This window comes from Solanum tuberosum, unplaced genomic scaffold (assembly GCF_000226075.1).
Source record: "Solanum tuberosum cultivar DM 1-3 516 R44 unplaced genomic scaffold, SolTub_3.0 scf00116, whole genome shotgun sequence".
In the NCBI taxonomy this organism is placed as follows: Eukaryota; Viridiplantae; Streptophyta; class Magnoliopsida; order Solanales; family Solanaceae; genus Solanum; species Solanum tuberosum.
In genome coordinates, this window is record NW_006239040.1 from 1,560,545 (window position 1) to 1,584,049 (window position 23,505).

The 23,505-nt window shown below is 33.8% G+C and overlaps 4 protein-coding genes across 5 annotated transcripts in view; 3 read left to right on the forward strand and 1 right to left on the reverse strand.

Moving 5' to 3' along the window:
• LOC102600043 (pyrophosphate-energized vacuolar membrane proton pump) overlaps positions 1–2,578 on the reverse strand; it is a 6,029-nt gene extending 3,451 nt beyond the window's left edge. Inside the window, exon 1 of the mRNA XM_006350054.2 lies at positions 2,255–2,578. Within this exon, the coding sequence (XP_006350116.1) occupies positions 2,255–2,513 (259 nt within the window). The 5' untranslated portion in view covers positions 2,514–2,578. The remainder of the gene's footprint in view (positions 1–2,254) is intronic.
• Positions 2,579–5,408: 2,830 nt separating this feature from the next.
• LOC102600365 (uncharacterized) lies at positions 5,409–10,437 on the forward strand. 2 transcript variants are annotated; one of them, XM_015309883.1, is made up of 5 exons: positions 5,409–5,790; positions 6,878–6,983; positions 7,961–8,001; positions 8,357–8,654; positions 9,817–10,437. In XM_015309883.1, exons 3-5 carry the CDS (start codon positions 7,981–7,983, stop codon positions 10,101–10,103), a joined length of 606 nt encoding a protein of 201 aa, XP_015165369.1. In that variant the 5' UTR covers positions 5,409–5,790; positions 6,878–6,983; positions 7,961–7,980; the 3' UTR covers positions 10,104–10,437. The 2 variants fall into 2 exon arrangements, with proteins under 2 accessions (XP_015165369.1, XP_006350117.2); XM_006350055.2 differs by lacking the exon at positions 6,878–6,983 and having other exon boundaries at positions 5,410–5,790.
• A 1,302-nt stretch (positions 10,438–11,739) lies between these two features.
• On the forward strand, positions 11,740–16,288 carry LOC102600922 (monogalactosyldiacylglycerol synthase 2, chloroplastic-like). Its single transcript, XM_006350057.2, has 8 exons — positions 11,740–12,395; positions 13,488–13,660; positions 14,157–14,318; positions 14,543–14,684; positions 14,779–15,003; positions 15,117–15,179; positions 15,463–15,537; positions 15,638–16,288. The coding sequence occupies exons 1-8, from the start codon at positions 12,129–12,131 to the stop codon at positions 15,896–15,898; spliced, it is 1,368 nt and encodes a 455-aa protein (XP_006350119.1). The 5' UTR covers positions 11,740–12,128; the 3' UTR covers positions 15,899–16,288.
• Positions 16,289–17,598: 1,310 nt separating this feature from the next.
• On the forward strand, positions 17,599–21,473 carry LOC102601270 (UDP-N-acetylglucosamine transferase subunit alg13-like). The gene is made up of 4 exons (XM_006350058.2): positions 17,599–17,714; positions 18,696–18,909; positions 20,054–20,153; positions 21,096–21,473. The coding sequence occupies exons 2-4, from the start codon at positions 18,730–18,732 to the stop codon at positions 21,350–21,352; spliced, it is 537 nt and encodes a 178-aa protein (XP_006350120.1). The 5' UTR covers positions 17,599–17,714; positions 18,696–18,729; the 3' UTR covers positions 21,353–21,473.
• The last annotated feature ends 2,032 nt before the right edge of the window (positions 21,474–23,505 follow it).

The window sequence follows — 23,505 nt, forward strand, 5'->3', positions numbered from 1 at the left end:
GCTCGGGCGCGGGGGGAGGGGCGCGGGGGGGGGGGGGGGTAGGAAGTCTTGAAAAAATAGCAATTATATGCCAAAAGAAACATTAACGCAACACAGTAGACTCTAGAGTGGTAAACTGGAACAAATCCAGCGATACAATATTAGTAAGAGCAAAAGGAAGTACTCTTTTGACGATTCAAAATTCAATTGAAGCCTGTTGCTCCAGATTTGAAATGCCAATTGCCAAAACTACACTACTTATAGTATTTTTAATCATCCATTTTAAAAGAAACATACGATAAGTCAATAACATGTTGAGATTAGAGTCCCCCTGTTCTTTTCCTGGGGTTAAAAAGAAGACATCAGCAGGAATAAATGGGGAAAGCAAAATGCAATCTCATTGCAAGAATCTCAAAATTCCTCCAGTTTTTTCTTTCTTATTTTTCTTTTTAAATTCTACGTTCCAAAGATGTCCACTCTGGATGCTCAAAGGGAACTGCTGAAATAACCTCGTATCATCAGCGAGTTTTGGTCCCTCTAGTTGCTCAAAATTTACTTTGAGCAATGAAGCTGTTAAAATTCACATATCTTATTATAATAACTTGATGTAACATGTTATTATTCAGTCCAGCAGCCTTACACTAAGTTGGCTTCTACAGTAGAGATATGTGACTATAGCAAAGTACCAAGTTAACATGGTTTCTCTGGTCTATCTTCTCAGAAGTTTACCACTAGGATAGTGCTGGGCAGCAGCCAGGAATTATTTAATAGTAAATCAAGTGTTGCTTAGGGAGTACCTAACTGCAATTAGTGTATATAAAATAACAAAGTGACATGCCCATCATAATCATAGCAAGCTAATGAACTGTAACAATAATTAGAGGAAGACTAGAGTTTAAGTCTATAACATCTGTTAAATAATCATTATTTAATAGCAAAGCAGGAAAAGTTCAGATCTTTATGATTAAGCAAATAATTTGTACCAAGAACTAAAGAAGAAGAAGACTAAAGTCTAAGTCTATAATATGTGTTAAAATAATCATTATTTAACTAGTAAGCAACACACAAAGCAGGAAAAGCTCAGATCTTTATTATGTACAAACAAAGTTGCATCACAATATAATCGCTCCAGAATTACTATTTATTCAAAATTTAACAGTCAAATGCTAAACACGCCAAGTAAATCAGAAGAAAGTATACCGACAAACCATGTAAAGTACGAGTATACCAAATCATCAAAGCTGCTACCTTTACTCACACATACGTATACATATAAACAATAGAACAAGTTCATTCAATTTACTATAGTACAAGTACTTGAAATTTTCAGTAACATGAAAATGAAGTAGGCAACTGAGAATTTCGAAACACCTATAATTAAGGCTAAAGGCATAAGTATCAAAAAAAAAAAAGTATCAACCATATCAACCCCACACAACAGCAAACATTCAACTCCAGGAAAAGATCCTCCAAGATCTAATTGCAAGCCATACAAACAAACAAGTGTATAGCCTTTTAACAGAGTACACATCCACCTACTGCTTTCAAATTTAAGCCTTGAACTCTATATACACAGAGACAATTAAGTGGGTAGAGAACCATGAAGTGTCACGTCCAAATCCTAGCAGCACCAATAAACACTGGGTGATTTCTTTCACTCGGCCCACCAGGGGTGGGTCAGTCTTGTAAATATATATATATATATTAAGACATCCACTAAGAAACCCAGTTATTATTTCAATATTAACTTGACATCATCATAGAACACATACAATTCAAATACTGATCCGCCAATCTGTGCTGGTATAGTAAAGGTACCTGAGCTGGACCGAGCACCACCGTCATACAAAGAAAATACACAGAGACATATATTCATACATATACAATATACTTATGCACATATATACACACCTTGTGTGTCCTAGTAGTCAATAAGGTGGATTAAGAATCATGCCTTCTCAGGTTCAAATCCCAACAGAGCTAAAAAACCACTAGATGATTTCTCATTTGTTCTAGCCTTGGTAAACAGAGTTACATGAATATGTGAATTAGCCAAGGTGCGCAAAAGGCAGCTCGGATACTGGTATCATGTGAATCTGCATACATGCACAAAAGCGGACTCGAACACCATAATTATAAAAAATATATACGCGTGTATACTCATCAGTAGTAGATTATGCAATCATTACATGAAAGAACATGTTAACCAATTTCAATGCAGCTAAAATATTAAAAACCAAAAAAAAAATTCAAAAATAATACTAATTTCACGTACCTTCAGCAATGGCATTTTGAATTTCAGCACACTTGTGAACAACGCTATGGTCATTAATCCCTTCTTCTTCTTCAATAAGCGATTCAGCATACCCATTCTTACCGTCAGTGCCGGCACCGGAAGATGACGATTTACCATCAGTCGAAACCGTAACTTTCGAAACAATCACCCATTGTACTAACGCAAATCCAATTCCGATGAGTGCACACACCGGAATCAGAATCTCCGTTCCGAGATCTGACAGAATTGTTGTTCCCATCACCGACAAATCTAGAGAGAGAAAGTGTGATTTAGAGAGAGATAAGAGTGAGATGGAGAAAAAAAACGTGAATGGGAAAAAAAAATTAAATAAGAGAAGAAGATGAAAAGATGGCAGATTTGTTCGGTGGGTCTGTGGCTCACTTTTATTTTGGCCGGTAATTTTAACTAACTATAGCCTGTTAGATTTGACGGAAACCATGAATTTTGGCTATTAATAATACATGTCTTTAAAAAAAATTATTAATTAAAAAGAATTTTGGCTATTTTTTCGTTATGGAAAAAAGGACAAATATACCTCGAACTATCGTAAATGGTATGCAAATACCCTCTGTCATATTTTTGGGACATTGGTGCCCCTGCCGTCTAAAAACCAGAGCATATATGCCCTTCACTTTAACGGAAGACTACATAGGGACACATGGCACAATCTTATCCATCGATCCCATATTTAATAAATATCGGGTCGGCAGATAAGGTTATGACATGTGTATGTATGTTAGTATAAGGGTATTAATGTCCCAAAAATATGACGGAATTTATCTGCATACCATTTATGCTAATTCGGGGTATATTTGTCCTTTTTCCCTTTCATTATTAATGTATCAAGATAATATCTCTTTCTTCATCAAATGTTCATATAATTTTATATTGTATGTAGTTTTCAAGAACGCTATTTACTACTAAGGATGAAATGAGAAAAAATAATCAATTTATCTTAAATGTTTAAAATGAAAAATAATTTGAAAAACTATTTATGTAAATTCTAACTTATAATTTAAGACATAGAAGTCATGAGCAATAGCAAAATCAAGACGTTGTCTATAAGCAAGAAGATGAAAGCTAAGTGTCTAAGTCCGATGAAATGTTAGAATTTACTTCCCTTTTAATTTATGATTTGTGATAATGGTAGAGCATTTTATTCTTTTCTAATTTAGAGATATTTTAGAATATTTATTTTTCTTATTTGAAATCTACATTAATTACATAATATTTAGTTTCCTTTTAATTTAATATCTACCTAAAAAAATAACATGTATCTCTTTTTATTTTATTTTCTATAAATAATGATATGGTCTTTTATTTTTAATATAAGAAACAATATAATGAATCATACAATAAATTTTATTCATTATTCCTTCAATTTTCTTTCTCGTTTCTTCGATTCCATAACACGAAGGTCTATATTCTTTATCTCAACTTTTTTCCTTTTTAACAGTTTGCACCTCAAAGTATAGAAAAGGACATAAAGAGTCTTAATCATTTTCATTTATCTCTTTAGCATCCTATTTAGTTTTAGCAAAGAAACAAAATATTTTTAGGAATCAACATATTCTTCATTCTTTTTAGTTTTTTTTTTTCTAATTCAACACATTCAAATATTTATTAACCGATAAGAATAAATATTATCTTCAACGTTTTAATAGAAATTGATTTCCTACGAGGGGGTTGAGCAGGGTGATTTGGGTTGGAGTCATGATCAAACGTAATACTTATTTGGTGGACTTAATTAGTTAAAAGATAAAGTTACATTCGTGCTATCAACTATAATTTTTGGTATGATAGTAAACCTACGTTTGATCCTAACAAATAGTATAGAAGTCAAGGCGCCAATATCCTGTCTATGACAAGATTCACCAAGGAATCGATGATGATATGGAGTTTGAAAATTGTTTTGGTCTTCAAGATGAAAGGCTTCTAATGGGATCTTTATATATTGGGTCATGGAAATGCAAGAACAAGCCCACTTCTTTGGCTAATGGGCCTATCCTTTTGACCCGTCATCTAGAAAATACTAGAGTAGTTTCACTTCGTAGTCTATATGCACATATTTTTGAGTCAATGGTCTACCAACAAAAGTAATGATAAGATCTATATATATCTTATTATCTTTTCGGACTTTATTTTTAAAGGTACTAAGTATGTGATTGTTTTTGTAGCCTGAATGCATAGTGTCATTAAGAAAATCACATCCTTAATAAAGTGAGGTTTTCAACACTATTATTGCAAAATTGAATGTGGAAATTGAATAAAAATCAAGAAAAGTGTTGTTGAATATTTTTTTTGTAACTATTGTTCGTTATGAAGATGGATAGTTTAAATTTCAAAAAAATCACTTTCAGTTTCAAATATATATGTCTAAAAAACGCAATGTCTTGTGCAAGATTACTATGCACATTATTTTTCAAGGAGTTTAATTTTCAAAAATTATAGTTCACAAGAAAAGAGAGATATCTGATAATTAAAGTATGAAACTTATGAAGTTTCAATCATTATAAAAGCCACATTACTAACTTACTTTATCTTTCACACATCTTCATAGTGGATCAAGGTATGTAACGAGCAAAAGTCATGATTAAAGGTTTCCCATGTGAGTGTTAACAATTACATTGTCATTTATCGAGACAAAATTAGTCCTAGAAAATATAGTTCAATAGGTAACAAAAACAAAACATACTTCAAAATTTGATCTTTTAAATATTTCAAGCTCATAAAAATCAACTTTGACTACTCTATTTTAATTGAAATGTATTTGAATTGTAATCGATTAACAAAAGGAGTTGTTTGTACGTTATTTTGCATATATATTTTTACATGCGTAATGTGTTAGTATGATACAATTGAGACTTTTTTTAAATTGTCAATACTCCATTATACGAGTATATATTAGTCGAAGTTGAACAAATTATGATTACCGATTTACCATACCGTAAAATATCGAAATCAAACTTCATATACTGAACCATACCGAATTAAATTGATATGGTCATGATATAACATTTTATAAATCGAATACCAAAATTACGAATCCAAACTTTCAATACCGTACCATATCATACTATGGCATCCTTACTTTTCATCATAAAATATCAATTGTTTTCAAGGGAAAAATACACACCTAAATACAACATAAAATTTCAGAAAACCTCAAATTCAACTTCGAAATCTATGACCAAACCGAGAGCTAAGTAATGACACGTCTCTCCTCTTTCTCCTCCCATGTCTTTTCTGTGAAATTTATATTTGTCGTACCATCGTGTCCTTGCTCTAACCCCCTACCCCCTACCCCCCAACCCAACCCCCAAAGAATCCATTTTTCCCAAATTAAGCAATTAACTACGCAAAACCCCAAAAATTAGTGGCTAAATAGCCACTGATTTTCTATGAAGTTTTAATCTTGTTGAGTTTACATGAAATTGGATTTGTGGGTGTGTGTTTAAAACTTATGGGGAAGAGAAAGAGAAGAGCTGATCTCAATAAAACTCATTCTCTTACTGGTAAAAAATGGTTCTGGCTTAAAATGCTTCTTGCCTTTTGTGCTGAATTGTTTTGTTTTCTTGATTCTTTTCTATTGTTGTAATTTACTTGGAATTATGCAATGCTATTAAGTGGCGGAATCAGTATTTTCACTTTCAAAATATGAAAAGTAAATACACAAAGAAGCTAAAGGGGTTCAGCATTTACTTTGTTGTCTTATCAATAGTTTAATTTGTTGTCGAAGGGGGTTCGAATGAAGCCCTTGACCCTACCTGGCTCCGCCCTCAAAAAAGGTGTTTAGATTGGTGGGTTGTGGGTGGGGGGGATAGGTTCTTAATTGAGAAGTTGCTAGGTTAATGGAGTAGTTATTAATGTCTAAAACTAGAGTCTCATTTATTTTTTAATGTGTTGGAAATATCGGGACTCAGGGGCGGAGCTAGGGGTTTGGTAGAAATTGCACGGTATATATAAGATCAAAATTATATTTTTATGTGTATATACAGTACATGATGAATAATCCCCTTGGTTTGTTTGGTGTTTATTTGTTTATATTTTGAATCTCCTTAGTGAAATTCGTGGCTTTGCACTGTTGGGACGTTTTCTTTAGGTTGACACTTAGATTTTTATGTTTCACATATAATTGGTTGTTGTGTGTGTATTATATATATTGGGAAAAGAAAGAGAAGAACTGATCTCAATAAGATTTTTTCTCGTACTGGTAAAAATTGGTTCTTGCTTATAAATGCTTCTTCCTTTTTGTGTTTATTTCCGCTGAAAATGCTCACTCTGTTGTCTTATTTTCTTGATTCTTTTTCTTGTTTGGAAGAATTCTTGGTGGTTGATTTGACTGTTCGATTAGCATTGTACTTGGTGTTATAATTTAATTGAAATTATGCAATGCTGCTCCAAAAAGGTGTTTAGAGGGGTAGGTGGGTAGTAAGATATTGTAGCTTCTTAATAGAAAAAATGCTTGTTTTATAGTTATCAATCACTAATAGTAGAGTCTCCTTTTTTTAATGTGCTGGGAATATTTGGATGTTTTCTAGTGGTTAAATTCCAGTGGAGGCAAAGACACTAGGTGATTTCTTCCTATTTGTCCAAGGTTAGGTGAACAGAGTTACACAATACTTGTGTTAGTGGGAGTACCAGGTTTCTCGTGGAATTATTTGAGGTGCGCACAAGCTAATCTGGACACCTTAGTTAGTAAAAAGAGGTATTGGAACGTTTTCCCTTAGTTGACAGTTTGCTTATAAGTAAAGATTGCTTTTTTTTTTCCTTCTTCGTGGCAAGCAATTCATTTATCCAACAAAAGGTTTAACGTTCTATGAATTGTTAGGCTTTTAGAGTTTGGTGAATGGAATTTTAGTAGAAAGTTCCATTTCCTGTGTTTTAGTTTTTGGATTTTAGATGATTATTTCAGATCAATAATCTGAGTTTTTTTGTCTTTTAAATTGCTTGTAGTTGGTTAGTTATGAGAAATTCACTTCACTCTTTTAGAAACAGAAATAATATGTTCACTATTGATTGGATTTCCTAACTTTTAGTATAGTGATATACGATATCTAAGCATTGTTGAACATGACCTCGTGGCCAACTTACCGTTATCTGCGTATGCCCTTCAACTGTCAAGGGATCACTTCTCCATACTCACAATTTTCTCAAGACTTCTTTTCCTTCTGCTTCGTACTACGTTGGTTCCCAACTATGGTTTGTAACATATGCCATTTACATCGCTTTCTTTTCTACTTATGCGGAGGATGGTCTGATGGAAACTTGATCTTTTGCTGTATAGTATCCCATGCCATTTTCTTGTTCTATCTACCCAAGGGATCACTGTCACACACCAAAAGTTCTGATTATTTTGCCTTATATTTAAGTGTAGCTGCGCTAAGTTTCTTCTATTTAAATAGAATTGTTTCTAGAAGAAGCTCGCCATCATTGCAATGCTTTTCGTGTGAGAAATTCTTAGAAGCATGACATACAAATTCTAGGATGGTTTTTGTTCGTTCAGTATTTGTTCGAGTTCAACGGAGTCTCCCTCCTAAGTCCTACCAATCAACACTAACGCATATATGCAAAATGAAAAAATGTTTGTGGTTGATATTCATTGTGCTTGCATAGTTAGTTTCCTTGAGAAATGACAGTCGAATACTTGAATCGTAATTCAAAGCTTTATTCATGTCGCTGCAGACCAGCTGCCTCCACCTGGGATGGATGCATTGTCGAGACAGGTTAGCTTTCTTTCCTGTCATGCAGTGGTAGTTAAATATTTCCGCTAGTTTTGCTATGTGGTTCAATCTTCAAAGTTACTCTGCTTACACATCTGCATCTGTTGCATTTTTGGGAATCATGTAAAATGGTGAAGGAAAATGTATCAGCTCGATTGATACTGTACTCTACAGATATTGATGAGCTGGGATTATTTGGCTCAGTTATTAAGGTTGTGACATTCCCACCTTAAAAATTTATAAGGGGAAGGTCTTTATGTACATAATCAGGAGATGAAAGAGTTCCAACACTAAATGATTTGGCATTACGATGTTCTTGCTTATCCTTCTTAGATCTTTTCTTGTATTAATTGAGCAGACCTCTCATCAAGTTGATGTCTATGCAACAAAGTCTTTCTCATCAATTATGGATATCATAGATGATTCTTCAAAGGTAACACAATGCCAACAACCATCTATTGTTCACCGTCGAAATATTGACCAGGCAATGTGTTCAAAGAATCCTCATCACTACTATGGGCTCCATTATACTCGACGGAGGTCTGCTAATAATGCTGAGGCATCAACTTCCCGTGGTGGGACGACTCCTCTTTATGATGAGCTGATGTCTGCAAAGCCAGCTAGTAAATGCAACTCGGGTTCTGGACATGACACAGGTGCAACTTATTTCCTTATCTTTTTCCACATACATCCTGTGCAACTCCTTAGTAGTTGCACGAGGATCCTGGTCTCTTTTGGAGGCCAAGTTATTGTTTTGCCATCAAATGTAAGATAACTCTAATAGAAATTAAACGTGGCCTTGTAAATCAAATTTCTCGTTTTTTTTGTACCAGTCTTGAGCGATTCTCTTATCTTTCTTTTGAATCTACTTGGTTGAATACATAGATGACCCCCTAAAGGGATGAACCGGGCATAGACACCCATCTAGGGCCCCAACTTATTGAACGGTTTATGTTATAAAAAATGTGTCTATTGATCGCTTATCTTACAATTCTAAACAAACCAAAGGTGCATGAATGTTACTCGCTCTTGATGTGACAAATAAAACCAATGAGCAAAAGAAAAAAAAAGTTTCATGACATGAAAAGAGAGACAAAGAGAGAGGAGTTGAAATGAAGAATTCTATAAAGCTTCGTTTTCTGGCAACACCAATTTTTTCAGGGGAGGAGGAAGAAGAAGAGGAGTTGGAAAAAATTTCTCCTGCGAAAGATCCAATCTTTCTGCAAAATAGAAACATGTACATCAAAATGTGTTCAGTAGGCACATTCTCGACAACATAAGGTGTAAAATACATAGGGGCTCTAGATTAGTTGTCTAAATGAAAAACAAAAATGTTTGAACAAGTTCAAGTGGTCGTTCTTGTATTAAGCCAATCAACTTTAGGTAACACTTAAATAGTGTTGTCAAAGGTGTGCTTAGGCCTTCAAGCGAGGCGCAAAATGTGTTGAGCGCTTCGCTTTGCTTAAAGTATGCTTTAGTGTCATCATCAATCTTCTAAGTCATACTTTTCTTTGTCAATGAGTCTCTTCCGAAGAGGCGACATTAAACAACTGAAATTTCATTTTATCGTAAAAAAAATTTCAATTTCTTTGTTCATATATTTGTCATTCATGTCTATCATTATCAGTCTTGGACTAAACATATAAATTTGTATTTTTTTCTTCCTTTGCGCCTTTTTCATTAAAGCTCATGCTTTATTTTCGCTTTGCACTTAAAGCCCCAACGGATTTCGCTTTATGTTTTTGATAACACTGCACTATTAACATCTTTGATAATATTTTCTGCTTCTCTCTTGACTTCCTTTGCATTTCTTTTCAGAGAGTAAACAGAATGAACTTTACAAACCAGAAAGTGTTGGCGTTGCGCCCAGTTTACTGGCAACGAATGCAACATCTTCCAATGTCACCAAGCTGTTTTGCGGATTATGTCAGAAGCCTTTGAGAAAGAAACGCTATCTGCTCGATAGCAACATACCTTCCTGTGAGCCCTCTGTTGTGGCAGTTTTAGTTTGTGGTCATCTTTACCATGCTGATTGTTTGGAGGAAAGAACACATCATGACAATGTAACAGATCCTCCCTGCCCGATCTGTCGTGGCATCAATTGAGTAGGTTTGCTTTTGTACCTGAATGTAGATAACCTCAGGTGCGGATTCAGGATTTGAAAGGCTCCAAGTTGTGTACACATATATACATGTCTTAAAATCTCGATACAATGTAACTATCTGTTATGTTTATATATAGTTCGAGTCAAAGGCAGTGGGTGTGCAATCGTTTGGATACCAGATGTATTGAGAGGGAAATGTAGCTTACAAGATGCATCAACAATCAGTTAGCTTTCTGTGTAAACTTTTCAGTGTTTTCTTTGAAAATATTTGTAATGCATTAGTCTAACTCTAATAGAATTTATATAAGACATTAGTCTATGACAAATTGATGCAATTTTGATGGATTATACTATCTTAAACTCAATGGTCGTTTGATATGTGAGATAAGGTGAGATATATCAAGATTAAGTTAAAGATTAAAATTATATTTTGTTTGGTTGGAGGTGTAAATATATACCTTCAATTAAATAGAGTATATATTTAATCGTAACCTTAATTTTGAATTTATACCTTCAATCAAACGGAATATAAATATAATTGCAACCATATTTTTGGATATCTTACCTTATTCCTTCTAATTTGATATTATTTTATTCCACCTTCGAGATGTAATAAATTACTTTTAGGATTATAGTTTCAGGCCAATAATCATGAAATAACTTTGTTTACGAACCAAACGATTCTAAAGGTAAAATAATGTTGAATAAAATTTGAAAATGGCAACAGACAACACCATGTGTACCTCATTTGTGACTTTCCTTTTCTACTATTTTAACTTCTTTCTAAATAAGGCACTCCTTAAAGTTTTAAATTTAAAATTTTGAAATTTCAAAAAGGTACCTTCCTTTTTTAGGACTAAATACAACTCAATAAACTTGGCAATGGCCCGTGAAAACTATATATTATAATATAAGAAAGATTTTAATTCTCATTGAAAAATTTATGCACACATCTGTCAAAGACAAGTGGAAGGACCACCACAATATATTATTTTACAAACCACTTCAAAAACAAACTTCCACCATTTTAATTTGTGTGATATAATTTAACTTGATAAAAATATATAAAATTTGTATTTAAGAATAAATCTAATATTTAGTATGTTTGGCTCGAATAGTATAAATATATATTATTAAATAAATAAAAATAATAGATTTCAAATTATGTCTAGTGAGAAATAACATATACTCCATTAAATTAGTTGAGGTATGAGTAAGCAATTTCAAACATTACAATTATTAAAACATAAAGGGGTATTATTTACATTATTTGTTTTTAACAAATTATATTTGAATCTGCTAAAAAAAAAGCGGAATACATAAATGTACATTCAAACTTAATTTCAATTAACAAGTAATCACTCTAACTTTAAGAGTGTGTATTTAGACACCTTTACTTGATCTGAATTGACAACAAAATACTCCAACTCATTTCCATTGTGTCTCGTGGATATTCAATGCTGATATAACACAAAAATGTTGAAGGTGTAGATGATATTTTGTAATTTGAAATATCCAACTAATTCGATAAAAATAAAATAAAATGTCTAGACGTGTATACTCAAAAGCCAAATTTGAACATGTTTATATGTTTTGTCGATAAATTCCTCAAGACACTGCCACCAAATATAGTACATCTAAAAATAGAACCATTCTCCACATATCTCTCCTGCTCTGTCCTTTCATCATTTCCTATTAACAGAAAGAAGAAAAAAACTAACCCCATTTCTCCATACTTTCAACTCTCTGAAAATCCATTAAAGGGTGTCCCATTTTTCCATTTTCTTGGAATTTCGTAAACCCTTTGTTTTTTTATAGCCATTTTCTCTTTTTTTAATCCCCAACTCTTTGATCTTGCCGGAAAAAAGAACCCCATTTTCCGGCAGGTCAAAGGGGTGGTGGATTCATTCTTTTCTTGGAAATTTGAAATCTTTGTTGGGTGTTTGATTTTGATATACATTTGCTAAAAAGTGGAAAAAAATTTGAACTTTATACCAAATATAGAGATTTCAAGAACTGAGGGGAAATGGTGACTGAGGTGATTCCGGTGAGGAATCCGATAAGCACGGTGTTAGAGAGAGTTGGGGTTTATGGGTTTGTAGGGAATAACAACACTACAAAGAGATGTAATATTGAATTTCAAGATGAAAATAATACAATGGAAATGGTGCAGCTTGGTGCTGAAAGGACAAAAAATGTGCTTATTTTGATGAGTGATACAGGGGGTGGACATAGGGCTTCAGCTGAGGCGATTCGCGATGCTTTTCATTTGGAATTTGGGGATGAGTATAATGTAAAGTTTCAATCTTTCTGGTTTTCTAGCTATTTGATATGAAATGCTGTGTTTGTTTGGAATTGTGAATCCCTTTGCTTTGAAATTCTATGTGGATTCGTGTTGTTCTATGTGCATTATTGTATCATTTGTCATATTGAGGTCTTGAATTTCCAATGATAAAGGCAAAGTTTTTTGTTTTGAAGTTTTGATTAGTTCTTGAAAGTTAAGGATATTATAATGTAAAGTATAATATATAAAGTTATTATATTTCTGGTTTTCTGGCTGTTTGATCTGAATTGCACTTTCTGTAACATTTCTTAGGTCTGGAATTGTGAATCCCATTAATCCCCTTGCTTTGAAATTCCATGTTGATTTGTGTTGTCCTATGTGTTGTTGAGTCATTTGTCATATTGAGGTATCGAATTTCCAATGATAAAGGCCAAATTTTTTTCTTTAGAAGTTTTGATTAGTTCTTGAAGTTTTAGGATATTACATCGTAAAGTTATTATCTTTCTGGTTTTCTAGTTATTTGATCTGAATTGCTCTTTTTGTTGCATTTTTTTAGTTTGGAATTGTGAATCCCATTAATCCCCTTGCTTAGAAATTCCATGTGGATTCATGTTGTCCTATGTGCAATGTTGAGTCATTTTTCATATTGAGGTATTGAGTTTCCGTTTTCCAATGATAAAACCAAGTTTTTTTCTTTGAAGTTTTGGTTAGTCTTGAAAGTTAAGGATATTATAATGTATAATATAAGTTTTATCCTTTTGGTTTTCTAGCTGTTTGATCTGAATTTCTCTTTTTATTGCATTTTTTGTTTGAAATTGTGAATCCCTGAATCCCCTTGCTTAGAGATTTAATGTTGATTTGTGTTGTCATCTCTACCTAAAAGTTGTGTTTTTCTTTGCGTTGATCTACATAATTTTCATGTTTATGGAGATCCCATCTGGTTAAACACTTCTCCGGCATAAATTTTTACTTGTTAAGTTAACAATTTAGTTACAACAGTTTTTCCCTCCCATGGTATGACATTCCTAATGAAGTATTTATTGGACATACTGCAAATTCATATTTCAATTTGGTAATGTCAGATGTGTTCAATTGTTGTAGGTTTTCGTAAAAGATGTTTGGAAGGAATACACTGGATGGCCATTGAACACCATGGAACAACAATACAAGTTCATGGTTAAACATGTGCAGCTTTGGAGGGTTGCATTTCATGGCACGTCCCCTCGTTGGATACACTCTGCCTATCTTGCTGCCATTGCCGCCTTTTACGCCAAGTATAGTTCCTTCTCTGTTTTCAAAAATTGTGGATGTTTGGTTTTGACTTGGCATAGGGTTTAAGAAAGTAATGAAGACTTTTGAATCTTATAGTTTCAAACGGAAGATATGTAGAATATACCAAAATGTTCTTTAATCTTGTTGTCTTAAACATGTCACGTGAAAAATTAGAACTAAAGAGGTGCCACACATCCTTTCTGAAACATACTAAAAAAGAAAGTAAGAGAAACAAATTGAAACGGAGGAAGTATTCTTTAGCGTGATAACCTATGACTTCTGTTATTTTCTAAATGATTTTCCTTTGGTACTCCTTGATACGCTAGCTAGGTTAGCACACCATAAATTCATCATTTTCAAACTGAGGTCTTTTTGATCATTTTTTTAATGGTTCATATCTTATCATTTTGTCAATATCGACTTGTCTTGTTTGTTAAGAATGATTTCTGACCTGGTTGCTTGAGTTTCATATCTAATTATTGATTTGTGAAAATGAAGGGAGGTGGAGGCTGGCCTGATGGAGTACAAGCCAGACATAATCATTAGTGTTCATCCTCTTATGCAGCACATTCCTTTGTGGGTTCTAAAATGGCAAGGTCTACAAAAGAAAGTAATATTTGTCACAGTTATTACAGACCTCAGTACTTGCCACCGTACATGGTAAATTATCGAGTAACTTAATTTGGAGTTTGAATATATCTAACACTTTCTTGCTATGTTGCTTGGACTCTTCAAATATTCCGCTAGGTGCATGTTAGATCATCCAAAAGTAGTGCATTTTTGGAGGATCCAACATGGGTGCAGTGGCATTTTTGGAGAGTCCAGACAATTTAGCTTTCATGTCTAATATGTCAGTTTAACTGGTATCCTCTTTCGAATGATAGGTTTCATCCTGGGGTCAATCGATTGTACTGCCCCGCTGAGGAGGTAGCAAAGAGGGCTTTATTTGATGGATTGGAAGAATCTCAAACACGCGTTTTTGGGTTGCCTATTCGTCCCTCTTTTTGTAGAGCAATATTTACCAAGGTGAATGTTTCATTCATTTACAACAGAATTACAGTCCTTTGAATCCATGTTTCATTTTTACTTTTTCTTATTGTTTTCTCAATACTTGCTATAGGATGACCTCAGAGTAGAGCTAGAGATGGATCCCACATTGCCGGCAGTGTTGCTGATGGGTGGGGGTGAAGGGATGGGACCAGTGAAAAAAACTGCAAAGGCTCTCGGAGAAGCTCTTTTCGATAAAGAAATGGAGAAACCTATTGGTCAAATGGTTGTCATATGTGGACGCAATGAAGAGCTAGCTTCCACATTACAATCACTCGAATGGAACATCCCAGTCAAGGTAAAGCAGAATTAGATTCTTGGAGTATGAATGCGCCTTACAAAACTACGTTCACCTCAGCTTTATTTGACAATGAAAAAATATTTTGAATGTTTTTTCCTCTTGCTATCTAGATTAAAGGATTTCAGAAACAGATGGAGAAGTGGATGGGCGCTTGCGACTGCATTATCACAAAGGTATGTTGATGCACTCCTATTTTAGCATTGCTATGCAGGGGCGGAGCTAGCACTTCAGTTATTACAGGTTCAGCTGAGCTCGGTAGTCTTGGTCCAGACTCTGTATTTGTACTAAATATCCATTGAATATGTACAAATATTAATTTAGAACCCAATAACTTGGAAGGGACTAGCACTCCGAACCCATAAGCTTCAACTTCTGGCTCCGCCTTTGTTGCCGTGTATTCTTTTTTGTGCATTGTTCACAATGCGGGACTAAATATTCAGTTATTTTCACCTGTAGGCTGGACCAGGTACAATTGCAGAAGCACTAATCAGAGGGCTGCCAATTATTCTCAACGACTACATTCCCGGACAAGTTAGTGAAATCAAAACATTGATTATTCCTGCTAGCTATCGTAGTATACCTGCTGTTATGACCGTGTTTACTGATTTACATTTCTGTTATGTATTTGCAGGAAAAGGGAAACGTTCCATACGTTGTGGACAATGGAGCTGGTGTTTTCACACGAAGCCCCAAGGAAACAGCACGAATTGTTGCAGAGTGGTTTAGCACCAAAGAGGATGAGCGTGAAACTATATCAGAGAATGCACTTAAACTTGCACAACCTGATGCAGTTTTTGACATTGTGAAGGACATCCACGAGCTCGCATGCCAGAGAGGTCCTCTCGCCAACATTCCTTACGCGTTCACATCTTCATTTTCAAGCTTAATTTAAACCAGATGTATAGATTCTGTTTTTTTTTCTCTTTTACTACAAGGTCTAAGATTTGTTCTAGTAGGATATTATGTAAGGTAGGTTCAATGATCTCACTCTTTAGCCATAAACGCTTGGCGCGCTCATTGTAATCTGTAGATTATGAAAAATTCTGATCCTTGGTTAGTCGGAGAAAAAAGAAACTTAAAACGAGATGAGAACGAGGGAGAGCTGTGATAAAAATGCAGAAATTGGATGAAGCTTCATATGTTTTGGAGTGTTGAAGCCATTCTTCTTTAGTATTTAAGATTGCTTGAAGGACCTGTATGAGGTTGCTTCAGAATTGAAGATATTTCACTTGTCCAGCAAATTTGATTTGTATTGAATATATTGGTTAGTTTTTTTTTTTTTCTTTTTGAGATTACTTGTGTTATTAAACTGAGTATGTTATTGTTCATTACATAGACAAACACTCAAACTTTACCTATGTTGGCAAGTAAGCACCCCAACTTTGAGAGTGCACATCTAGACACTGGTCTCAATTGAGAACTAAACACTCCAACTCGTTCCCGGCTTGCTTTCTCTCTTCTCTTCTCTTCTCTTCTCTTGCAGTTGGTAGTTAACCGCAAGTTTAGGTAGAAAGAACAACCAATGTCAAAGAAATGAATTCCATTGAACTCTTCCTTTACATGAAGACGATGCCATGTAGAAAGTTAACATTAAAGAGTTGGCAAGAAAAAAAAAGAGTAAGGAGACATTTTTTTTTAAACAAACTAAAAAAAGGAAAGTATTAAGACAAATAAATTGAAATAGAGGAAGTATGAATTATACATACTAATATCATGCATTTCGTGGCCATTTTAATTTAAGGAAAAATTACCTAACCAGACAAACATCCCTACCATATCTACTAAATCTCCCTATTAAAATAATTACATGTACTCTAAACTAATTACATAATCACTTATCTCTCCTCTCCTTTCTCTTTCTCTGGCTCTCTCCTTCTCTCTCTCTCCCTCACTCTTTCCTTCTTTCTCTCTCCCTCGCTCTCTTCTTTCTTTCCCTCTCCCTCGCTCTCTCCTTCTTTCTCTCTCCCTCGCTCTCTCTATCTCTCTGTATGCACGGATACACTGAGGAATGTATCAGTGCATTTTTTTTATGCAAGATACATGTATACACTAAATATTTAATGCCAGATATACTGATGAAATTGATATGGGATATATGAGATGAAATTAATATCGGATACACTAGATGAAATTGATTGTGGATACACAAATACATGCATAAAATTAATACTCCTATCAAATACACAAAAAGAAACAATATTTGTGAAACAGTGATACATTCATATATATATATAGAGAGAGAGAGGGGCAAGCGATACATGAGAGATGTGAGCGGGAGAGCCAATGTATTCCAGATACATGGAAATCATGCTTGAATATAATATATCTAAAACAAATTACACCTAATTTGACCTGCATATATCTGGCAAAAAAAAGTGGTGGAGAGGAAAAGTTGTTTAAATATTATGTCCGAACGTAATTATGACCTAAACTAGCGGGATTTCATATTTGTGTTGTTTCCTCTTTAATTTAAGGAGTTAAATTGAGCGGCTATTTGGGTCAATTCTTCAAATATAATTTAGAGCCCATTTAACTAGAAAGCCTATGGCCCAACTGAAAACTCCTCCTAGCAGGCCTAAATAAACATCAAATGGACCCGAAATCAAACTGTTTTCAGTCTGTTAATTCTCATCAACCTTCTGTCCCGGTGCCGGCCGCCGGAGATCACCAGAGTACTTCACCGTTCAATTTCTCCACCAAATCAAACTGTAAGTTTAATTCATTGTAATTTCTACTAATTAGTGTTATCTCGAAGAATTTCTTGAAGATATCCCAAACTGCATTTGAGCTAAAAATTCAATCTTCAATGTTATTACTTTCTTTTACTTTGATGTGTGATATATGCCATATGTTAATTGCAGCTTCGAATTGTTCTTGAATCAATTAGCGCGATTCAAATTGTGATTTTCTGCTGCAAATTCCTTACATTATTTTACATTTCCCCCCAATTATCTGCAACAACATATCCGGTGTAATCACACCAAGTGGGATTTGAGAGGGTAGAGGTAGAGAGAGACTGTTTCCAATAGACCGAAAAGATAGTCCAAAGCAGAAGTAATTGAAGTACAAAAAAATCACATAGTAAAAAAAAAAGTAGATAGTAACTACAACAAAATAATATGATAGTCGAAGTACTCCCTAGTTATCTACAATGTTAAAAAAAATGAATTTTAGTATATCGGATTATAATGATGTTTGTCTTCCATAATTCATATCTTAAAATTGTGATGATATACTAAATTGTGGTGAGCAGTGAGATTTTTATCATCAGGTTGTTTTTTTTGGCTTTTTCAAAATGTTTTAGTCAGGCGTAATGTGGGTACAATTTTAAGTTATAAGTAAAGGTCATTAAATTTATCGAATTGATTTTTCGTTGATGTATTTTTTCATTGAGATTCAATCCAAACCGTGATGCTGTTTTCTTGTTTCTGTAGGGGTTTGGTTCATCTTTTTAGGTTTATGCTCTATTCTGGTTAAATATCCGCCCGATTTGGATTTGACACTGGGTGGGGAAAAAAAAAGAAATGTTTTCTAGAATACAAGTCATAGTCTGGCAATCAAGCATCGAAAAATTCCCCTTAAAAAGGAAACTCTGCTTAGTTTTTCTCCGTTTGTCCATTTGAAATCCCCCCTTCAATATTATTCTCTGTTATTTTGACGTGTAATATGTACGATAATGTTAATTGCAGATTCGAATTGTTGAATGTAATTTGGAAATTGTAAATGGGTGATATAGATGATACCGCAAAGGAGAAGAGAGTAGTTTTTGTGACCGTGGGGACAACTTCTTTTGATGCTCTTGTAAGAGCAGTGGATACTCCGGAAGTTAAGCATGAATTGTTCAAGAAGGGTTACACCGATATTCTGATTCAAATGGGGCGAGGATCGTACATCCTCACAAGGGTAATTTGACATTTCTCTTGATATTTGTTTTTTTCCTGTAAGCACATTTGTAGTAAAAAGTTAAGTTTTTCAGTTTCTACTTCGATTGTGGATCCAAAAGATGTCCTTCCTTAAGGAAAAAGTAGAAGAAAAAGGGCTATTGTGGGATGGATAGGATCAGTCCTCCCTTAATCAGAGGTCTCGAGTTCGAACTTTGAGAATTAAAAAAATCCTAGTTCCCTTTTAAAGGGGCCTTAACGCCAGGAATATGGATTAGTCGAGCCCCAGAGTGGCTATCGGGAGGAAACCAACAGCAAAAATAAATAAAAATGCAAAGAAAGTTAGTTGCTTGATTAAGTGAAAGAACTATGAGTTCGTGAAGCTTCGAGAAATGATGCAGAATTACGAATTTTCCAGGATTTGGGAAAAATTGCTGTTTGTTTTTGGTTTTCTTGCTGCGAAGAAAGTGTAGGGTTCTTTTCTTTTGTTATATTACTGAAACATCTCCAAGGGCCAGTGAGTACCATTCAACACTCGGATGATGGACCAATTCCTCTACCCTCTTCCTCGTCTATATCACCATTCGAAACTCGGTGGATGATTGACCCATCCCTCTACCCTCTTCCTCTTAAATACCAGGCTGTCTGCAGCAAGGTTCCAACAGGCGATGTTCGTCGCCTAACCCACATATCACATGTTGCTTTATTACCACATGTTAGTAAGTGCTTAACAAAGAAAATTGAAAGTTCTAAAGAATTTATGTTCGCATATGCAAGCTTTATTCCGAGTAATGACTAGACCTTAACATGCTGAATTATTTAACTTGCCGAGATCCAATATGTGGTTGCCAAGTCTCAACTTTGTCTTTGAAGGACAATAAAAATGAGAGATTTGGAAAGTGTGACGTGGCAATACATTTAGGTTCTTTTGGGTGCTCACATCTCAATAAAACTTACTGACCCTATTAGTTTTATGCCTTTTATGTTAGGCTTTGTCGCAATTTGATATGGAAACTCTTTTAAGCCGAAATGGAACACTTGTACACTCTCACTCACTTACACATAAGTACCTTTGCAAAATTTACTCGGCTCACTCAACAATTCTTCTTTGCCCGGTAATAATTCATTTCTTTCTGGTCTTTTTTATTTTGCTGTAATCTTTCCAGGCGTCTGCTGAAAATGGTTTCCCAGCTCTTGACTACTTCACATTTTCATCAAGCATAGCTGACTATTTGAAGTCAGCATCACTTGTTATCAGCCATGCAGGTAATTCATGGTTGACAATGACCTAAGCTTTATACATTTAAGGGGTCGTTTGGTTGCTGGTTTGAGTTAAGCATGCATTGGAAATGTAAGGATTAGTTATACCCTTGGGTTTAGTTATTTCATTTTAATAACGTATACCTGTTTTATTTATGTTGGGTTGTAAAATAATAACCAAACTCCATACTTGGTGTGCTAATTTTATACAAAACAACTAAAATGCTATCAAACATGGTATTAGCTATGCTTATTTTAATACATGAATTACTCCCTTCCTAACCACAGCAACAAAACACCACTTACTATATGACGTTGATACTTCCTTTTGTGTTTGTTTTTAGGGTCTCCTTGACTTCTCTTCCTCTATTCTCCCTTTTACTCGGATCAGAGCAACTAGCCTTTCGGATATCATTATTTCATTAAAATGTGTATATATTAGCCCTGCCTAGGGAAATTAACTCATAGATCTAGATACTAGTTGTATGTTGCGAAAACCCAAAGTTAGCTCTCTCACTGAGACACTTGAAACATTTTCATACTGTTCCAGTGGTCACAATAACTGACACAGAATCATTGGGGGAGTCTGGTTTCCAAGTATGTTGAAATGTCTCTGTTTTCTTTTACACGTCTATCTCATGATGTGATTTAATGTCAACCTCTGCTTGCAAATGTTTTCAGCTGCTATTGCTTGTGGCCTCATAAACATATGATTGGCTGTAAAGTTCATGCACTTCGTTTCTGAGCAGAAGCGGAATCAGACATTAAGCTTATGGGTTCAACATTTTTGTCCTTTTGAGTTATGGAGTTCTAAAGTAATAATTTGTACATTTGAAATGAATTGTAAAACTTGTTGTGAATAGGGAAAATAACCGATATTTCTTGTCATTATAGGACTTCAAAAGTTGCAAGGCTAAGGCTATGTAATCACACATTTGAATACTGCAGGTTCAGGAAGCATATTTGAGACATTACGATTAGGCAAACCGTTAATCGTGGTAGTCAATGAGGATCTAATGGACAACCATCAAAGCGAGCTTGCAGAGGAACTGGCTGAGAGAAAACATTTGTATTGTGCTCGTCCACAAACATTATACAAGACTATATCGGATATGGATCCGGGGTCTCTTGTTCCATATCAACCAGGTGACGCGAAACCAGTTGCTGAACTTATTTATAGATATTTAGGTTTCTCAGATGATTGATGCAACTTATTGTTCTGTAGTTGACATGAAGTGAAGTTCAATTGTATGTGGTTTATAGAGCATAATCTTTATCCTCAAATATTCTGTTATATTTGTTTCTAATGATATTTTTTGTGTTTGAGGAAATCTTACATTATGGTACATGCATGCACCAAAGTAATGTGCTTTTAACATAGGCATAATACATAAATGTGCCATTTAACTTGACTTCAGCGGACACTTATGCTCTCTAGCTTTGAGTGTGGACAAGTAGATAGTTAAACTTGTGTAGAATTGAACAAGTAGACACGCAAATCCTACGTGACATATTAAGACACCAGGTAGGATGCGAATTGTCATATAGGACACATGTGTCTACTTATTTAACTTTATACAAATTACCATGCCTACTTGTACACACTTAAAATTGGAGGGCATAAATATCAGTTGAATTCAAGTTAACTAGCACGTTTATGTTATTATACCTTAATATTTCTTCCTAATATACTAATAATAACTGTGTTTTAATCTTTTTATTTACATTATCAATTAACACATATAGTTTGAATTCGAAATAGTAAATGTTTACTAGCCAATTAAAAAGATTATCAATTATTCAGCAAGACCACATATATATGGACAAACAAATTATTAGCATGCCCATACTACATGTGAGCTACAATTATTATGCCCATATAACATATACCAGCAAAAAATTATATACCCGATATTCAGATCAATCCATAAGAAATATGACAAATATCTTTATAATTATTGTTGAACAACTATCCGAAATAACTTTTCTATTTTCATGAGTTAAATATGAGATTTGTATATTATGTACCTAAGGCTTCACTTGTGAAATGAGATTTGCATGTTATGTGCCTAAGGCTTTACTTGTGTAGGGTGGCTTAACATAGTTGGGGGCCTAAAACGAAATTTCAATTCGAGGCCTAAAATATAAATAAACTTCGTATATGTATTTATTCAAAAAATATTTTTCTTACACCATTTAGATGAAAATTATTAATAGTATTTAATATTGTTTTTTAAGTTATTAGTTTTAGGTAAGATTTTATCAACTCAACATTGAAAAACATCCTTTCAGTGATGCAATTATTATATGAATTGTTAATATAATTCTATAAGTAATAAGTTGACAAATATTAAATAAAGATAAGAGTTAGTAACATAAGTAATAAGTATACTGAATATGTTATTATTATCATTTCTATAAATATTCTTTATCACTAAATTATAGTTAATAATTAATACATGTGTCACCTTAATATATAACTTAATTATAATATATTAGTATAATTTCATGTAAACATGGAGTGCAAAATTATTTTACTTGTACCCTTCATGTGAGCTACACTAAGTATGGGCAAAGCTCATGCCTCATATAATTCTTTCTTTTTCAGAGAATATGACAAAGAATATCATTTTTGAAAAAGTAAATATTTACTTCCATTTATCATATGAAGGCACAAATTTAAACAATTATGTTTGCTTCATGATGGGCAAAATATAATAATTATGCCATTATTATCATATCTACAATAGAAACAAACAGTTTCTTTTAAAAGAAACCAATCTGTTGTCAGAATAATTCACAAGAGAAATCACTTTAAATAAACTTCCCATCCCACTGGAATTTTAAAATAGATTTAAATTTCAGTACAAAAAAAAAAAAAAAAAACTAGATCTTAAAATTGGTTGATTTATACTTATTGCAATTTGATCTGGACATCACTGTTATTAAAAAAATAATAATTAGATTATACTTTCCCCGTCTCACTATAAGTGTTCTTTTTTATCAGTCTAAAAAAAGAGTATTTCTTTTTATCTTTAGTAAGTTTTTAAACCACAAAAATAAAGATTTAAGTTGATTTTAAAGGGAAAAAAAATTTAAAATCAACAAGGGTAAATTGTGTAATTAAATGTATGAAATCCCCTATGTGAGTGAGATATAAGACTTCCCGTCATAAATTTAAACTTAATCAAACCACAATATAAATACAAAATATCTAGTCGGAAACCAAAAAAAAAAATCTTTTGAAAAAAAACAAGAAGAAAGAGACATCCCATCCCATCCAATAACTGACTGAGACAACACAACTTAATTCAACAAGTTACACCCCACGCTTTTAAAGAACTTATATATATATATA